The sequence below is a fragment of the Gasterosteus aculeatus genome, chromosome 20 (genome assembly GCF_964276395.1).
Source record: "Gasterosteus aculeatus chromosome 20, fGasAcu3.hap1.1, whole genome shotgun sequence".
NCBI classification, from domain to species: domain Eukaryota; kingdom Metazoa; phylum Chordata; class Actinopteri; order Perciformes; family Gasterosteidae; genus Gasterosteus; species Gasterosteus aculeatus.
In genome coordinates this window covers 7,339,673-7,357,487 of record NC_135707.1, presented here as the reverse complement: position 1 = coordinate 7,357,487, position 17,815 = coordinate 7,339,673, and the positions used below count along the sequence as shown (strand labels likewise).

Sequence of the window (17,815 nt, the reverse complement as noted above, 5' to 3'; positions counted from 1 at the left end):
AGCATTGAAAAAAAACTGTACTCATAGAGTGCATCTTTGAATGGCAATTAGTTAATCTATAAAAATGTGTTTGTTTATATGTTATTTTGGTCACTGTATTGATCCCAACATGGTAATCAATCAGATAACATCAGGCTCATTGAAGGAATGACAAATAGTTAAATACAACGGAGTCCTTTTTTAGTTTTTAAAACAGGATGTAAACAGTTAGTCAGAGTAAACTAAACCACTTTAGAGGGAAAACCCAAAGTGAGCAAAACCAAAACGTTAATAAGAATCCTGTACAGGAAGACCAGAGTAAACTGGATCGGATGTTTCCACTGAAAGTCCAAAATATTTACCAAGGTTTTCTCTTACAAATAAGTCAAGATGACCCAAAGATTTGTTTGTCGTTTTTCTTGCTCCGTTGTATCTGATTTGTTGTCAATGAGAATGCTGCTAAAACTAGTAAACTGAGACCCACCTTTCCTCCCACCAGCATTCTCATAACTGAAATACAATCGGTAAGGTCGCCAGAAGTGAAAGACGCCCCCCGACCGACACTTGGAAAGCGTGAACGGCGGACATCAGCAGGTGAAAGGAAACCGACGGTCTTTGTTTTTGTCCGGGAGCTGTGTAAGTTTCAGATGTGTTTTACTAGCGGGGAGGGGGGCAGGAGAGAAAAAGGCCTGTGGGCGATATATAGTGGAGCATGTGAGGGAGAAGAGGGGCGTGGGGGGGCGGGTTGCTGCTCGAGGGCCAAAAGCTTTGTTCTTCACACACACACACACAGAAATGCCACACACACACACACACACACACACACACACACACGTATAAACACGCGCCAGTCAATCCCGGTTGCACATAACACTCTTGCGTGAAACACAAACACCGGCCCAGGCAGAACTAATGAGTTTTTTTTGGAGGAAAAGCGGGAACCTTTCATCACATGTGTGTGTGCTTCCGGAGGGAAAAGCCCCGGTGAAACGTCGGCATTCTGCGTGCAAGTCTGCGCCTGCACAGCCGGCCGCATCGAGAGCAGTACCTGACGCAGGTTAAGGCTGGCCGGCCATTCCTGCAGCATTACTGCGACGTTACTCAGAAACAAACAACAAGTGGCCGATCGCCCCCCGAGGCCATAAATCAACACGCTCCACACGCCAGAACTAATCACAGGATCCAAGCACACGAATCCGTGACATGCGTGAAGATGTGTGCGTGTGTGTTTGTCCTCAGCGATTAACATTCTCCGGCTAATCTTGTGACCGAGGTCGTGTGTCGGCGCTTCGGGGGGGGCGACTCGACCCTGAGGAAGGGAAGTCGGGAGTCGTCCAAATGAAACGCTGCTGGATCCGGATCCAAAGTTTTCACAAAAGTTGGACAAGTCATTGCTGAGCAGTTTGCTCCGTCCTCCAACTGCCAATGTTGTGGTCTTTTTGTATGTTTGTGCGTCACATTTCTTGATTGTGTGGCATATGTTGTGTTATCTGTATAATGTTCCAGACCTTTGACTCAGTGTCATTGCCAAAATATCAGGAATGTCAGGAAGCCAAATGAGAAGATTTTGATTCATGGATAGAGAAACTGTTTTTACATTCAGGAAAAGGCCTATTTTCTCTTTCTGTTTTAACAGGTTTTGTGTAGATTAGACAAGCATGATCAAACATGTTGATTAATGAGCTTCAGAGCTGCTGGTTAGTGAATTTTTAAAAACTTTTTAACAGACCAGGCTGCTTCCCTGTTTCCTGAATAAGCAGATGAAAGAGAGAAAACTCACTAAAGCTGTTCAAATGTTTAACAAGCAGGTACCTGGTTTTTGAAGAGAAGCAGGTGCTTCTGTTTGGGAAATGACTAAAGAAATGAATACTTCCATGTGTTTGCGTGTCTGCTTCAGTCGCGAAAACAAAAACACCTGGGCCGGTTTGTCACTTCGTGGGAGCTGTTAGCGTAATAACAGCACGCAGATATTAAAGTTGAAGAGTTTGGCTGCGCGCTGACAGCCGTAATAATATCTTTAATTCGTATAAACGCCTGTTCAATGACAGACTGTGATTTGTTCATTTGAATTATGCGGCATCCTGAAGCCACGTTGCCCTGTGGTCACAACACAAACTCCTCAGGTATGGCGACAAGAGCCAGATCGATGACATTGGAGTGCGTAGTTATAGTCCTGCATGTTTATGGAGGTATTATATCTGCTCAGGAGGCCCAGCGATCAATCACAGCGATCAATCCATCTGGAAAATAGAGAATCCCCATGGATGTATTTGTTAAACACTTTGTGTGACTGTAAAATACATCCATCTGAAATCTCGCCTCACATGCAGCTGGAAAAGAAGGCACTGCGAGTGATCCTTTGCAAATATTTACTCCGAAGAGGAGGTCAGAGAGGGAGGAAATGACCATCAAAGAATTGTAAATTGAAAGGACGGAAGAGGAGTAAAGCTCCGTCTTTATGTGAAGTGTCTACTTCAAGCTGGTGAGTCTGTCTTTCTTTCTTCTTCCAAATTCCACCTTTTCCTCCCCCCTCGGACAGAATAACTTCTCTTGTTACACTTTGCGCTCACACACACACACACACACACACACACACTCCATGAATCCCTCTTTTCCTCTGAACCTGACTTCCTCTTTTCTTCCTCCATCCTTCTCTATTTTGCCTGCTCCACTCACAGGACCGTCTCCGTCCTTGCAAAGACAACATGACCCTCGTCTTCACTAGCCTTCATCTCAATTTCTTCTTGGCCTCTTAGCCTCACCCCCGAAGTGTTCTCTCCCCTCGCCCCTCTAGCTCTCCCTCCCACTACTCACATTTTCTAAAAACAGTGCTCTCTTTCACTAATACTTAACTGCGTCACTTCCTTCACTCTAACTCACACGTGCACTTTTGCCCTCCTCATTTCCTGCGTCCCTCTCTCGGTTCCCCCTCTTGCTTCTACGCAACAGTAAAAACACGCACACAAAGCCAATCACACTTGTGATGGGCCTCGGGCGCACTGTGTTATGAGAAACACACCTAATAGATAATAGGAAGTGTCACACTCAGTCTGGCTCACGCCCTAAATCACTGACAAACACACACACACACACACACACACACATGTATACAGTACATACAAGCCTGAGCAAAGTCCTGCGTTCATTAGCACGTAAACCGATATTTTAACTATGGATATTTAAAAAAGTGGCCTCTGCAGGAGCAAAGGAGGCTGAAGCAGAGGCTGATGTTGGGTAAATATGGAACGCAATGAGTCAGGCTGAGCCGTCACAGGGCCGCCATTAGCGCCGCTGGCACACACAGGGCGAGTCCTCTGCCAGCTACTAAATCTGTTTTTACACGGAGACCATCACACAGAGCCGGGTGGAGACAGAAAAGAAGAAAGAGCGCGGGGGGGATGAAAGAGGGCATGGGAGCCTGCCAAATTATCTAAAGAGAGAGAAAAGTCAAGAGCCGTGAGTGCCAACCCGGCGCCAGATTCAAGTGTCAACTTCCACTCGATTAGAGCCAGTAGTGGAAAAAAGAAACGTGTGAGATTGAAAATGTATGAGTCTGTTAGTGTGTGTGTGTGTGTGTTATTTAACTTTGCTCTTATCGTCTCTACCAACAGCCCTGCTGCAAGTGGATCAAGTGTATTTTTGTCCCCAAGATCAAATCTTTAAAAAGGGGCTGTGATTTAGTTTCCTCCTGTTTATTCCATTCATTTGTCCCTCCATGTGTGATATCTCACAGGTGTTTTTGTGCTTGGAAAAAAAAATGTAGTCAAGCACGAAATCATTGGCTTTCCACAGGTTGTTGCTCTCCAGGGACAAAGGTTGATTGATAGAGGATTGAAAAGTAAGTGAGAACATGCTGTTAATTTAAAGCAGCCATTTAAAAAAAAGAAGGGGGGAAATGTGCACGTATTATTGCGAGTTATTGCGAGGACCGGTGCCTGCTAAAAAATGTCTTGAGAAAAAAAATCTACGGCGCAAACATATAACACATATTAATATATAAATAAAAAGAAGAGTGTGAAAACAATCTCCGTGCAAAATGCCCGATCACTAAAAACACTCCATCCACAATATTCACTCACAGTCTCACATTTAATTGAGTGAAATCAAGCGTGGCATTCCTGTCATAGTGAAACCTGAGTTATTGCCCCCGTCTCAGCCCCTCACCTGCGAGTGGAGGCTTTGAATCTCGCACTGACAGCCATGGAGCCGCAAGGTAATGTCACCAGACAGGCCTTGAGACAGACAGAACATTAAGCCTAAACACACACACACACACACACACATTCACGCTGGTTCTGGCTAGTTTTACTTCCCACGCGTATGTGCAATCAGTCGCAAAGACCCGCGTGAGGCTTCACAACGGAGGTGTGTATTCTGCTTGCGACCCAGAATACACACACGCCTTGGGGATGCGGAGGGAGTTGCAGTGAGTTTCCATCTGATTGCCCAAAGACACCAAGGTAGTGTTGGAGCTGGGAAATGATCTACCTATCAAACACACTCTGGTGACCTTCAACTTTACGCCCCGCCCAACTGCTCCCTCCACCACGCGGCGAGCAGAGTTGGAGCTGAGCAGCAGGTGTGAGAGTGAACTACTGAGATGATTGATATGACGTGAAGCCAGTGGGCTGAGGGGAATAATGACTTTTCTCCCCCTGGGGGAAGGCCTTACCTGCGAGAAGCACCTGCGGTACTCCTTCTCCGGCCCAGAGCATCTGAAGACCTGAGGAGCAGCTCTTCCTCCATCACTGCCCGACTCCACCCCCAGGTGTGGGTTGCGGGTGTGCTGCAGAGGGTAGATGTCGCCGGTGGGTGGGACGTGGGGGCCGAAGCCCGCTTCGAGCTCCCTTTCTCTGTGCGCGGGGCCTGAGCGCCGGAGGGGATGCGAAAAGGGTGGCGCGACGGCCGCGGGGTTGGGGCGGGAGAGCGGAGGGACGGGAGGAGGCGGCGCGGTGACGGAGTGCCAGTTAAACCTGTGGCGGTTGGGTAGGAGAGGTGGCGAGGAAGAGCGTGAGAGGAAGTGAGTAGGCGGGGCTCGCTCTCTTGCCCTCCCGTGCTCCGTATTGGTTTGCGGCCGGTGGCCAACGTGGCGGTGCGGGTTTCCAGCTGCGGCGGTTGTCGTGGTAACCTCCTCAGCAACAGGCTTCTCAAGCGCCTCCTCCACGTCACGTCTCGCTGGCTTCCTCTTCGCTCCCTCGCTCCGCGTCTCCTCGTCCTGGCTCGCGTTGTTCTCTGCGTCGTCTTCATTGGGCGCAGCGGACGTTTGTGCGCCGGTGCCGTTGACAGTGTGCCGAGCCTGCCGGTTGGGGCGGTGCAGAGGCAGAGAGAACGGGACCCTGCCGTACCCAAACTGACCGGGACGGATGTCGGAAGACCTGCGAGTCGAAAAAAAGACAGAAGCAAGAAGTATTTTTAGTGAGGAAGACTTAGAGGCGGATCGAGAGGCAGTGGCAGAAATGAACAAAACAGTAAAACAGGATACATTTTAGATGGACTTCACGTTAGCTGTCCAACATAACCCTAACCGACATCGAGTGGCAAGGTAACTTAGTGCCTGTTGGTACGACAAAAGCCAGAGATAATGATCTAATAGCACAGCACACGCCAGATATGGGCAAAACTCCAACCTCTGACACTCAAAACATCATAACAAACTCTCTAATACTGAATCAACGTCGGCACTTTGACCAACGGAATGGATCCTGAGCATGTGCACTCTGAGGAATCACTTAGTTTGGTGGCGTTTGGTTGATGAGTCATAGAGGCTGTGACACAGTTCTCTGAGGTTATGGCCTTCTGCAATTTTTGGCCAGTAAGGGAAAACTCACTTCCTCTTTGCTAGAATCTTCTTCCTGGAGAACACCAGCAACGTTTTTACGGATGAAGATGAACTTATATGTGTGAGAAGTTCTCTAATTGATTGCTTCTCTTGTTCAGTCTCACTCACCTCCTCATAGGCAAACCCTCCCGATTTGGGCCGATAGACCTTCTGCTCCCGCCCCCCGGATTGGTCGGCCTCCTGATGGTGCGTGATGGCTGGTTGTAGCCGTGAGAAGGAGCGTGGTAGGGCGATCGGTACACGGATGCATGGTCTTGATCGGATGGGGAAAATTCGGGCTGGAAAAAAGGAGGGTTTGGATTGGCCTGCCCCGGGACAGGAGCTCCTCCTCCCCCAGGGTTGGTATTCCGATACAGAGACACCCCTTGGTTGTGGTTGTCGGAGATGGAGGAGGAGTGATAAGGCCGGTGTTGCCCGGGGTAACGAGGGGGGTAGTACGGGTGCACAGGACCGCCTATGCCCCCGGGCACATAACCTGCCCAGTTGGGTGGAGAGTGGGAGAGGGGAGGTGGGGGAGGTAAGCACGTCCTGCTCCTCTGTGACACGCCCACGCCGCAGGTCTGCGAGCAGCCAGACCACTCCCCCCACACAGACCACACCCCCTCCACAGGCTCTGCCTCGAACACCTGTCTGGACCGTCTGCCTGTCACCTGGTACAAACAAAAACAGACACAAACACAGATATTGAGATATATGAGACCTAACGGAAAAAATTTAAGAAAAATCTCTGAATCGAGAAGTTGAATCTATATTTGTATTGAATAATGACAATGATTGAATAATTAATTAATCACAAAATAGTTCAATTTCATGAATTGTTTTATTGACCCTTTTCCATACAGCATGTCAACAAAAAGTTTGGATGTGAAAATATTTCAACAGCTCTTTGTTTTTTGTTCAACCAACCGAACCAAAAACACAAATTCAGCTTACAGGCAAATATTGACGTTTGAGAAACTTGACTATTGCAACTTCACAATAGTAGTAGTTATTATAGTAGTTACATTTTCCATCAAATTCATTTAAGCGCTCATAGAATATTTTTGTGGTATATTACTGTGCTAAAGGAAGGCTTGTCTGTCTGTGAGTTAACTGGTTCACCCTTTCAGGGTTGAGCAGAGCAGCAAATCTGTTTTGAGACCACAAAAACAGTTCGTAGTCTTAGTTTTAAAATGAAAATATGATTGGCCAATATGTTCTTTTTAAAAATAAAAAGTTTGGCTGGTTAAAAAATGACTGCTCTGAAACTTTAACCCCTCTGTAAAACGGTCATAATTGAAACATTGCATTGTTTTAAGGATGTACTTAATTTAGCAAAAACATTGCCAATGCAAAATCAAAAATCTACGGAGGAACTTATTTCTTCCCAGAAACTAAGTCTGTTGAGCTGCGGCCTCTTGAGTTTCCTTCCTCTGAGCCTAAAGTATAAATCCTCAAAGTCTCATAGTTCACTCGGGCTCTGAGGAGATTCGGTCACCTGCCAGCAGCTTATGAGCAGATGGACAAATTCATAGCAGTTGCTTTCATATAAATGCGCCGCAGAAACAATAAGACGGTGACTGATTTGGCCGTTTGCTAAACATATACGTATGTGTTTGTGAGGAAAGAGTGCATGCGTGTGGGTGCCAGGTCGGGCTGCGATATCTTCCTCTGCGGCTACAAATACACGTTTCCCCGCTCATTCCATAAGTGAAGTATTGGCTGGTTGGCAGAGCGGCAAACACGAGAGTCGAACAAAAGTTTCCATTCAGAAAGAAACCAAAACATAAATCTGCCCTCCACTTACTCCCCCTCCACCCACTTCTCTCTTTGAGTGTGAACATTTGTGTGTACATAGGGCCGAAATCCAAAATATGCAGGTAAACATACTGTACAAACTGTTTGTGGGTTTGTGGAGAGAGAGAGGACAGGTAAGAGGCCTGCGTGTGTGTTTGTGTTTCTCTGCATGTGTGCTTTAGCGCTGTATTATCCAGATTAAAAGGATCCTATCAGTGTCCGGGCTGAAATGGCCGGAGGGAGGGAGAAAAGTATAGAGAAAGGAGTATGAGAGATTAGGAGGGGGGGGGGGGTCAAGCCAGATAGGCCTAATGACTCTGAGTGGTTTTGTGTGTGTGTTTCTAGAGGGGCGGTTGTTGTCCGATGTAATGAGTGACATCAAACACACAGCTGGCACATAACTGGGACCCGTAATGAGCTGCACGCGGTGAACCTGCAGCCGCCACCGCTGAACTGGAGCTACTGGTTAGAGTCCTGCGACACTGTGCTGGTGAGCCGATCCAGGCCGCAGTGTGGCTGCGAATACTGACATGTGTACATTTAACCCACTGTTGTGTTTACCTTCCACTGCAGACTGCCAGTGAAGAGGTCAAGTCCTTAACCATTACATCCTTTTACATACATCCCTTTTTTTGGAATTCGTAAAATCATTTCAGGTAGATTTCAGGATTGAGTGGCCATTCATTGGTTGGGGAAAATAATGTTGCTAATTCTTCAGCAACAGATGTCTTCCACTTCGGTGCAATAGAAACTTTTTTTTCTGGCCACACGATGAATGTGACGCCAACATTCTTTTAGCTCTGTTTTTGGTCTCCACCAGCTTCTAGGGGAAAAAAATATCTGCATCTTTAGCTACTAATGTTGAACTGTGCCGCAGCTCGACGCTAAGAAGTCTGATGTTATGTCCTCCTGAGCAGGTAATGTAACATCTGCCGTCTGGGGCCGTGAATATAAGAAGATAAGAGTGGACCAAACCAATGAGCTGAAACTCACTATATACTGAGCTAAATACGTTATTTATAACTTAAATCAGGAAAATGCATTACCACAGCGGCTATTTTTAGTTTAGATGTTGTTATCTGCAACTAAATGTGTTTCCAAAGTTCAGTGGAAGCTGAATGAGGCTTCAAACGACTGGGTTACAGTCCTTTAAGCAGAAAATTCCCTCTGTGTTTTCTTAGACGGTGTTTCCTCGCATAGCTGCACTGGTGGGATGCTAACACAAATAGAATCTGATACTAAAAAGACTGTACGGTACCCTCCTAATTTGACTGTCTTTGAGTGGTGAAGCCTTGCAATTGCTTTGTGGGAAACTCGGCATGTATTTCTGCAATGTATGAGGACTTTGGACTTTGTCTCCAATCCCTTTCATTGATGTTAGAGAGGCAGCACCTTGGTAAACGAATGGTGACCGCGCATGTCAACACATAACAGCAACCGTCTGCAGCCAGGAAACCTGTTTGCATCTCATTCATCCATCTCTCCCCTGATCGCAGTATAATTCACTATCCAATAAAGGCCAAAATGACAGAATGCAATCTGTTTGCAGCCAGCATCAACATTTGCAGCATCCAATAACTCTTGGATTGGATCTTGGAGAACATATGAGCCAGGTAGGACTGTCTTAGGACATTAAATAATGTGAATGTATCCTTAAATCCACACTTCTGATCCCTTTATCGCGAAGCAATTGGAATGCCGATCTCATGGAATAATGAGCTAATGACTTACCTTCCTCTTGGATGCCTTAGTCACGGAGGTCGTGACCAGCACAAAACCCCACAGGACATAGAGCCTGGAGGGATGAAGAGCAGAGGGGGAAAATTAAAAGCAGCTCTGCAAGACTTTAAGCAGGTTGTTCCATAATTGTTCCTTGACCTAGTTAAATGTTGAGTTTGTATGTACTCTGCACACTTACAGAGGCCCATTGTCCTCAATTCAATGGTCATCTTTTTTCTTGAACTATTTTTCCCCAAACGTAAATTTAGTTTAGTAACTGTGTTGAGTGAACACCCTATCGAATGTTCCAATGACGTAACTCTACTCCAGCAACCAATTATGCCACTTTATTACCCACTACAGGGGTGGACACACGTTTACTTTTCCCTTCAGGGTTCACAGGCAAACATTTCTCTCTCTCTCACACACACACACACACACACACACACACCGTAAGTGTGTGTGTGTGTGTGTGTGTGACCGTAAGTTAGTCATGAAGGGTGATGGCATTGAATTACATTTGTAGGCCTACTTTAGGACACATTACCCACTAGAGCAGCTTTTCATGATATTTTCTTGATATTGAGTCGTCAAGTGTATTTTCGTACAAATATACTAGTTTTAAAGAACACCAGCAATTGCCGACACAAGTGCACGAGAAACAAGTGGAATAACCATCTCTTCATCTGCCAAGAAAACAGCCTGAACACGATAATAAACGACTTCCTAAAATGCGCGTTTAGGCTCGAATCACCACGATGACCAAAACCATCACCACAACCACAAGTCCGCAAGCCACATGCAGTCGGGGTAATTGGTGCTTTCTTCCCAGTGTGGTGCACCGCCGTGGTCCCTGCAAGCTTCCCCACATCAGACTACATAACTACCCCGAAGGACCCAGACAAAGGTCCCGCACAGACCGACACAACAGAGCCGCTCAGGCCGAAGTAAGGACCCCCTACCCGGAGTCCACGTTTTCGCGGCCGCTACAGTGGCACATTGTAGAATAAAGTGCGAGCCGAGGGACAGGGGGAAAGAGAGGGAGGCCGAGACACGCAACAGAGGGGAGACTCAAAGAAATGTGCCCTGGGGGGGGGAAGACTCGAACCTAAACCCAGATGTCTTCGGGTAAAAATTCCTATCATATCATATATCCCGAAGCGCAGCGCGCAACGAGGAGGCGTCGCGCGTAAAAGTCCAAACTTCGCCGTAAAAACAAAAACTTTATAAAACTTGATAGAATCGCCTCCACGCGCAACATGAACACCATGCCCGCTTTAAAGGTGGATGTGATGTTGCGTACCAGCGGACTGAGAGGCAGCAGGTTGCGGCTGTAAAAGTCAACGTGTTGTATTTTTTTTTTTTTACCTGATTAGTAAACCGAGCCGCATGCTCCTCCAAGAGTCACACCGGTCCCCACTGCGCGACTTTTGGGAACTATTGATGATCAGTCCCGGCTTGGTGGGTTGTGGTTGTGGTCTGCTCCGGTCTGCGCGCTCCTGAAAGAACTTGTGGTGAAATCTTGCGTGCGATTCTTCAGCTCTCCGAGTCCCCTTCGTCCTGTCACAGTCACTCCCCGGGATTCTCCGAGAGTGGGAAAGGTTCGAGTTTTTTTCCCCTCTCTCTCTCTCTCTCTCTCTCTCTCTCTCTTTCAGCCCGTTCACTCGGCAACTTTTTTTTGGGGTCCTTACTTTAAACTGGTGTGACGCCTGGCAGCCAGGGGGCCAACGGGAAGAGAGGAGACGCAAAATGACGGATTACACAACTCTCCCTGTCTCCTTCTCTCACTTTCACGCGCATACAACACACACTGCCACATCCTCTCTCTCTCACTCACACACACACACACACACACACACTACATTGTTCTAGCTCGCACTGATCAGTAGTATTGATGGTAGCATCTGCAGCAGGGAAGCACAAAGGTGTACGGGCCAAACATTCTGCCAAAGCAACCACCAACTGTTCATTCACGTAGTGAGTGAGTGTTCAAAGGAAAACATGATTTCCATATTTCTTTATAGCCGTATGACAGAAAATATATTTTTGAATGATCCAAACATCGCTGTGTGTTCTCATAACTGTGTAATCACATAAGTGCCTGCAAACGGACACGTTCCGCCAGATAAATACACCCGAGAGACGAGCCACATCTGAGCAGGAATGATGTCTCTCCGGGTGTGTGTCCATCGATGGGAGGGTGGAACCCGTCTTGCTTGCGGGCTGAAGCAGATGTGAAACCTGCCAGATGTCAACTTGTGTTACAGAATATTTGTTTGGTCGTAAGCCACCGACCGGCCCAGTCTACCCGAAGACACCCCGCGGGCGTCCACGTTATAATGACAAAATAGTGTCAGACAACCAAGAATGCAAAGAGTTTAAGTTCACTTACTCTGTCCAAAATGTGCGTGTTTCACTTTGACTTGTTACAGGAGTAATGTGTTATAATCATAATAAACATTCCAAATGTTGTTGTAAACATGGTCTAGATGGGAAAAAATCTGTGTGAACGGGCTTTGCTTTTGGACTCTGCATGCGTTGTTTAACATGCACATGCTGCATTCTGGATATGGTTTAGGATAATAATAATAATAATTATAATAATAATAATGGTGGCTGTATGCTAGACAAATAAAATAAAACATCTTCATCAAGAAAAAAAGGCAGAAAGAAAACAGAGCTGACATGATCAACATGGACAAGAAGAAAGAGGGGAAAAAACGTAAGCAGTGCATGTCAGAGTAAAAGAGTAAGATGAAGTATAAATAGGTGATGAGAAAAGCCAGAGCAAAGTGAAACTTATACGATACTAAAAACATTGTTTACTGGGGAAAAGATCAGAGCCCGACTCATCAGCATAACATTTCCAACCCTGTTCCCGGTGAGAAGCAAGGCGAGATAGTGGAAATGTGGGAGAGGCGGCTGTAGTGGAAGGGAGGGCCATAAGTTATGGTCGGACACACGCCCAGGGGTCGAGGCGTCCCAGGGCCAAGCGGCTGCTGCTTTTCTTGGACATGCTTCCTCCAACGCGGACACGGCGATGGCGAAGGAGATTTGCGACTTCAAAGCTGGCTGCGAGCCGACGACTTACATCTTAAACCACATTACAGAGCGGCCTTCAGATCTGATCTGTGAAAATAAAACGTTGAAGGCGTACCCAGAATGATGACGGTAGATTCTAGAAGTCAATGCACACACACACACACACACACACACACACACACATAGCAGGGTTGTGTGTGTGTGTGATTAGTGAAATGGATATCTCTGTACTTCTAAGCAGCATGTCTATCAGTAACTACAATTAGCCGAAGGTCATTGCCGTGGCCACCAGTGGTCCGTGAACACTTTTAGCCCTGTGCTCGACTCCTCCCTCCCCCCTTTATCAGCACCTTTTCTCTGGATCCCTGAGAGGCAATAACTATGTTGGCCTGCCGACACGCAACACCAAGCAAAGAATCCTGATTAACAGAATGTCTGTATCAACTAGACATCACAACACACAGATGTGTGTGTGTGTGTGTGTGTGTGTGTGTGTGTGTGTGTGTATCCGGGGAAGTCTGCATGTAGCTGCCGATCTGCGACGCGTCTCGGGCGGTTGACTTGAGTAATAGGCCTGCAGATCAGCGCAGCGGGGCCCGTGGGGGCGATACATCACTCGAAAAACTCTTTGCATGTACACACAAACACTGCCTCCCAATCATATACACACACACAAACGCACGCGCACAGTTCGGCCTCGGGCCCAATAAGCCTGCATCCCTTTTACTACTGAAGTTAATAATTCCTCCACACACGGACTCGGGGTGGACGCCTCTGCAGGCTGCAAAGACAGCAGCGAGACGAACTGACGTTAATATGATAGTCGTCATTAACCCTTTTCAGACCACTGGCTACAGTCGTCCATGTTTGGGTAACAATGTCAGACGATCCGCGAGGATTAGGCTTAGGGGACAGAAGGGTTGGGGTTAGGGGACAGAAGAGTTAGGCTTAGGGGACAGAAGGGTTAGGCTTAGGGGGCAGAAGGGTTAGGCTTAGGGGACAGAAGGGTTGGGGTTAGGGGACAGAAGGGTTAGGGTTAGGGGACAGAAGGGTTAGGGTTAGGGGGCAGAAGGGTTAGGCTTAGGGGACAGAAGGGTTAGGCTTAGGGGACAGAAGGGTTGGGGTTAGGGGACAGAAGGGTTAGGCTTAGGGGACAGAAGGGTTGGGGTTAGGGGACAAATGACGTAGTCATGGGCCCTAATGGATGACATATTTTACAAACAATTCATGGTGTCCAGAGGATGAAGCAGGACTACTTTGATGATCCCCCTGACATATCTTCTCATGCCATGAGCAGGTTTGTCCTTTTTCAATCAAACATGCATTGATTAGTTGGTTATCCAACAGCATCACGGTTATTTTATCATGCAAGAAAAACAGGACCAAAAAGACACATAAGATAAGGAATATTTTCAAATTTTTTCTGTATGTCGGATTTCGCAAATCTGGCAGTCATCTGCAGCACATATGACACTTACATGAAAATATGTATATGTAAGCCGTTATGAATGTCTTGCAAGGGATGTGATAAAACTCCCAAATGCAAAAGCATGTTCCGGTTTAAGGCGTTAACACATTGTTCAACAAAGGAAGGTGACCGACTTTAATTTGGACAGGAGAAATCCAAACATTTATATAGAGAACGTCATGGATCGATATCTGTGAAGGCTGCTAACTAAGCGTGGAGTCCTGACCCAAACAGGCCAGACGGCCTCAGAAGCCTCGAGTAGAGACGAGAGGGAGAGAAAGACAGACGGGGACACAAAGGGAGGGAAAAGAAAGGCAGCAGCAGAAAGGGGATGAAAGGGAATTCGAGAGAAAGAGGCAATGGCAGATTAGACGGGAACTAAGCAAGTGTAAAGCAGAGTGAAAGCGAAAGAACGCAGGAATGGGGTGCGATTTGTCTGGCTCAGATGGAGTCAATATTTGCTCCATTCCACCGATCCTGTGCCAGGGTCCGGATCAAAGCGGGGCATGTGTGCTCTGAAAAGGGCACAGGGAGCCAGAGAAGAAAACGGGCAACATCTTTAAAGGAGAAACCAGACAGATATGTTTCCACTAAAAGCATTTAATTCAGTGCACTGTAAGCAAAAGCTGCATTGATGGAGCTTGCGTAGAAAGGCAGTTAAAATGGTTCAAAAGTGGTAAAAAGAAGGAGATGAGGGGATCAAAGGGCGTAGCACTAACGAGGAGTAATAGTGTTCCCTCAAAAGACAACGGCATGAGCGAGAGAGAGCGAGAGGTCACCTCAGTCGGAACCTGGCGGCTGAAATAACCGTGTTCCGATTATTCACACAAAGGGCAATTGTTGGTCCATTCAGAGAAGCCACTGGGCCACTTGTATACACATGACGACGATAAACAACATTGTCTGTGTGTGTGTGTGTGTGTGTGTGAACGGGCATGTAAGATATGGCTTGGCACAGTGCAGCCGTGTTTGGCACCGGACGCACCAGGTGACAAATGCTTCGGTATGTTCACGCCCGATTGGCTATAGACGACTGTTTGTTGTATCGAAGCCTGAATTTTCTGTGTTCACGCTGTTAACGCTGCTACCACTAACTCACATAATCAGAACAACTTTAGATATAGAGAAAGCTGCACTCATCTGTTGGAGGGATTTTTCCCTCAACCTGTTAAACATCTAAAAATGCAACTATTTGTTTTCAACATTGGTTTAAAAAAAACACACACACAAAAAATGCTAATAAAGGTCATCCCTTACCTATTTACTTATGCATAAAAACTCTTTCCAGAGTAGCTGTGGCAGCTCCATGGTGGAAATGTACAATCAACCCTATCAACAGTTGTATGAAGGGGCCCGAATCTCTACACAACAAAGACGAAAGAGTGATTAATAATGCAGGACGCAGAGAGAGGCCCCTATAGGTTCAGTCCATACGGAGTCTGGACGTTGCATATTCCCACACAAATTTGCATTCAATCAAATAACCAAAGGAAAACCAAAATGGCGTGAATTAGGAGAGCGCACAGAGCCTCGGTATCTTGGTATTAGATTGAATGGAGCGCTACGAGAACGGCACCAATACACGCACACACACACACACACACACACACACACACACACACACACACACACACACACGTCCACATCCCTGCAAGAAAGTAAACAAGGAAGAACCCTGCAACATTTCAAACAGCCACGTCAAGTACTTGGCCGCGTACTCCGGCAGCTCCTCCCCTCCTCCGGCCTCCTGTGAGCTGACCGGCTCGTCTCTCCTCCTCTCGGCCAGGTTTAAGTTTTAGGGCCCTCGACGGGCCGGAATCCTGAAAACAAGCCGAGGTCAAAGTCTAAAGTCAGCGTCTGCTCCTCTTACTCCCAAAGGCTTCGCTGGTCTCTACTCAACACGCTGAGATGAGGAAGGGGGAATGAAAGTTTATTTATGCTCTGGATACACTGCGTGCACAGCAGATTAAAAATTGTCTTGAATAAATTTGAGTTTGCAAATGACCTAATTTGAACAGCATTCCAGTAAATATCCCATCAGTTAGATTTCCCTCTGATCCTAAACGTTCTCTTCCAACTATTTGTTTTTTAATGAGAGATTGTTTTTCTGTCAGCCCAACGACGTCTCGAATCCTCCTCGGTTCTTTGGCATTTTGTTAGTTTTGAACAAGGCGAGCAGCAGTGTGGGACATCACAGCATGGGCGTCTTCCACATGGGTCGGCACAAAGTCACGCAAGCAAATTCAAAACTGCTGCTGGTCCCCCGATCCGTCCCGTCCTCCCCTCCCTCTCACGCAGAGTTTACAGGGAGTAGCCGCAGAAGGGACAATGGCCACCGTAAATAATGGCGAATATACCGAGGGGTCGGTTTATTCTCATCGCTTACTAAACTGGCTGGAGCGTCAACATGACCTCTGACCTTCCCCTGAACCCATAAACTCCTCCTTCCTGGGAGCGATTCGGGCCAGTTCGCTACAACAATAAACCTCATGCCCTTTTTCACACCTCGCCTCTGTCTGCTCCCCTCTTCTTTCTAAGTTTCCCCCCCCTGTGATGAGAGCGGGAGAGGAAATCAGGTCATCGGTGTGTCGACTGAGGCCGAGACTGTAAACTACTGTGCCGGGTTGTTGAGCTGTGTGTGTGTGTGTGTGTGTGTGTGTGTGTGTGTGTGACTTCCTCGCACGCAGGAGCATCAATTGCGTTTTAAACATAAAGCCAAGTGCAAGCACACGCCTGAATCCCAGGCGCACAGCGGGGGGGTTAAAGTGGAGGGACGGGTGGAGAGAGCAGCCAGATCAAATACGGAGCAACATAACCCAAATAACTCCTTTGCATAAACTGTGGGTTGAGACTCAGCTGGACCCAGAACAGCGAGGGGAAGGAGAAGGGGAGACAGAGGGGGAGTTGGCCAGTGGCAGTGAGCGCTGAGCCCCCTAGGCCCGGCACCGTGGGTGGGCCGAGGTTTTGGGGATTTAAGAGGAAAGCTGTCTCACAACTTTATGCCGCCATTCAGCGTTTAAAAGACTTCTTTTGCTTCTTTTTGAATTGTTGCTCGGCGCTGTAAACAAGCAAATGAGTCCCCTCCCGCCTCCATTGTGGATTTTATGTGTGTGCTAGCGACGCACCGCCGTCGTATATATTTGCCTGGAAGGATCCCCCCCCCTCGGCACACCTGTTAAGTGACCTGTAAGCCAAGTAAACAGTCCAACTAATCAAGTTCTATTCGCTCAGGTGGGCACTTACAAGCCCTATCGGAACAAAGGCATGGACCCTGGATATTGGGATATTAAGTGAACTAAAAGGTCTTAATAAGTGTGTGTTTGTTGAGAGGAGGTCAGTGGAGGGTCTCGACCGCTGGGTCCCTGTCGCTGTTTGGCTCCGAGTCCCACAGACCTCCTGTTATTGTTTTCAGTGGCTTCACTTCTAAAGTTGCCCTGGCAGTGATCACATCGTTCTTTTTGTCCCTACTCTAACTCTCTCTCACACGCGCGCGCGCGCACGCACGCACACACGCACACACACACACACACACACACACACACACACACACACACACACACACACACAGGTTATTTATAACGGGGTGGAAAGGAAGGCAGCCCGGCCTCATAGGGCCTATTTTGGGAGGTTGAGCCTTCAATCAGTCAGGCTGACAGTTTCTCGGTGATACCAGGAGAACAATACAGAGCAGCCGCTTTATCTTCCTCGGGCCCGCCTGTCGGGCTCTGCCGCCCGCCCGGGTGACCGTCGCACCGCCTCCTTCCAGGAAAAAATGGACTTCCGCTACAACAGTCGTCCCAAAGTCTGTCACTTCACAACCAATCCTGAAAGATTTTTCTAAATCTGGAAATACTTTCAGTCAGCTGGTGTCAATGCAGCGAACACGTAGAGCTTCTAAAAAGACTGCAGGACTTCTCCACCGAGATGTTGAAAAAGCATTAAAGAGTTTAATGGACAGAAAATCAGCCACTATTTTGGTGATTCCAAAATTT

General features: G+C 47.3%; 1 protein-coding gene across 1 annotated transcript in view; it reads right to left on the bottom strand.

Annotated features, from left to right (window-relative positions):
- The window catches only part of adamtsl4 (ADAMTS-like 4), a 25,954-nt gene extending 14,981 nt beyond the window's left edge, over nucleotides 1-10,973 (bottom strand). Inside the window, exons 1-4 of the mRNA XM_040165149.2 lie at nucleotides 10,682-10,973; nucleotides 9,326-9,389; nucleotides 5,927-6,468; nucleotides 4,652-5,354 (exon numbers count right to left, since the gene is read on the bottom strand). Of these exons, the coding sequence (XP_040021083.2) occupies nucleotides 4,652-5,354; nucleotides 5,927-6,468; nucleotides 9,326-9,389; nucleotides 10,682-10,704 (1,332 nt within the window). The 5' untranslated portion in view covers nucleotides 10,705-10,973. The remainder of the gene's footprint in view (nucleotides 1-4,651; nucleotides 5,355-5,926; nucleotides 6,469-9,325; nucleotides 9,390-10,681) is intronic.
- Nucleotides 10,974-17,815: the final 6,842 nt, after the last annotated feature.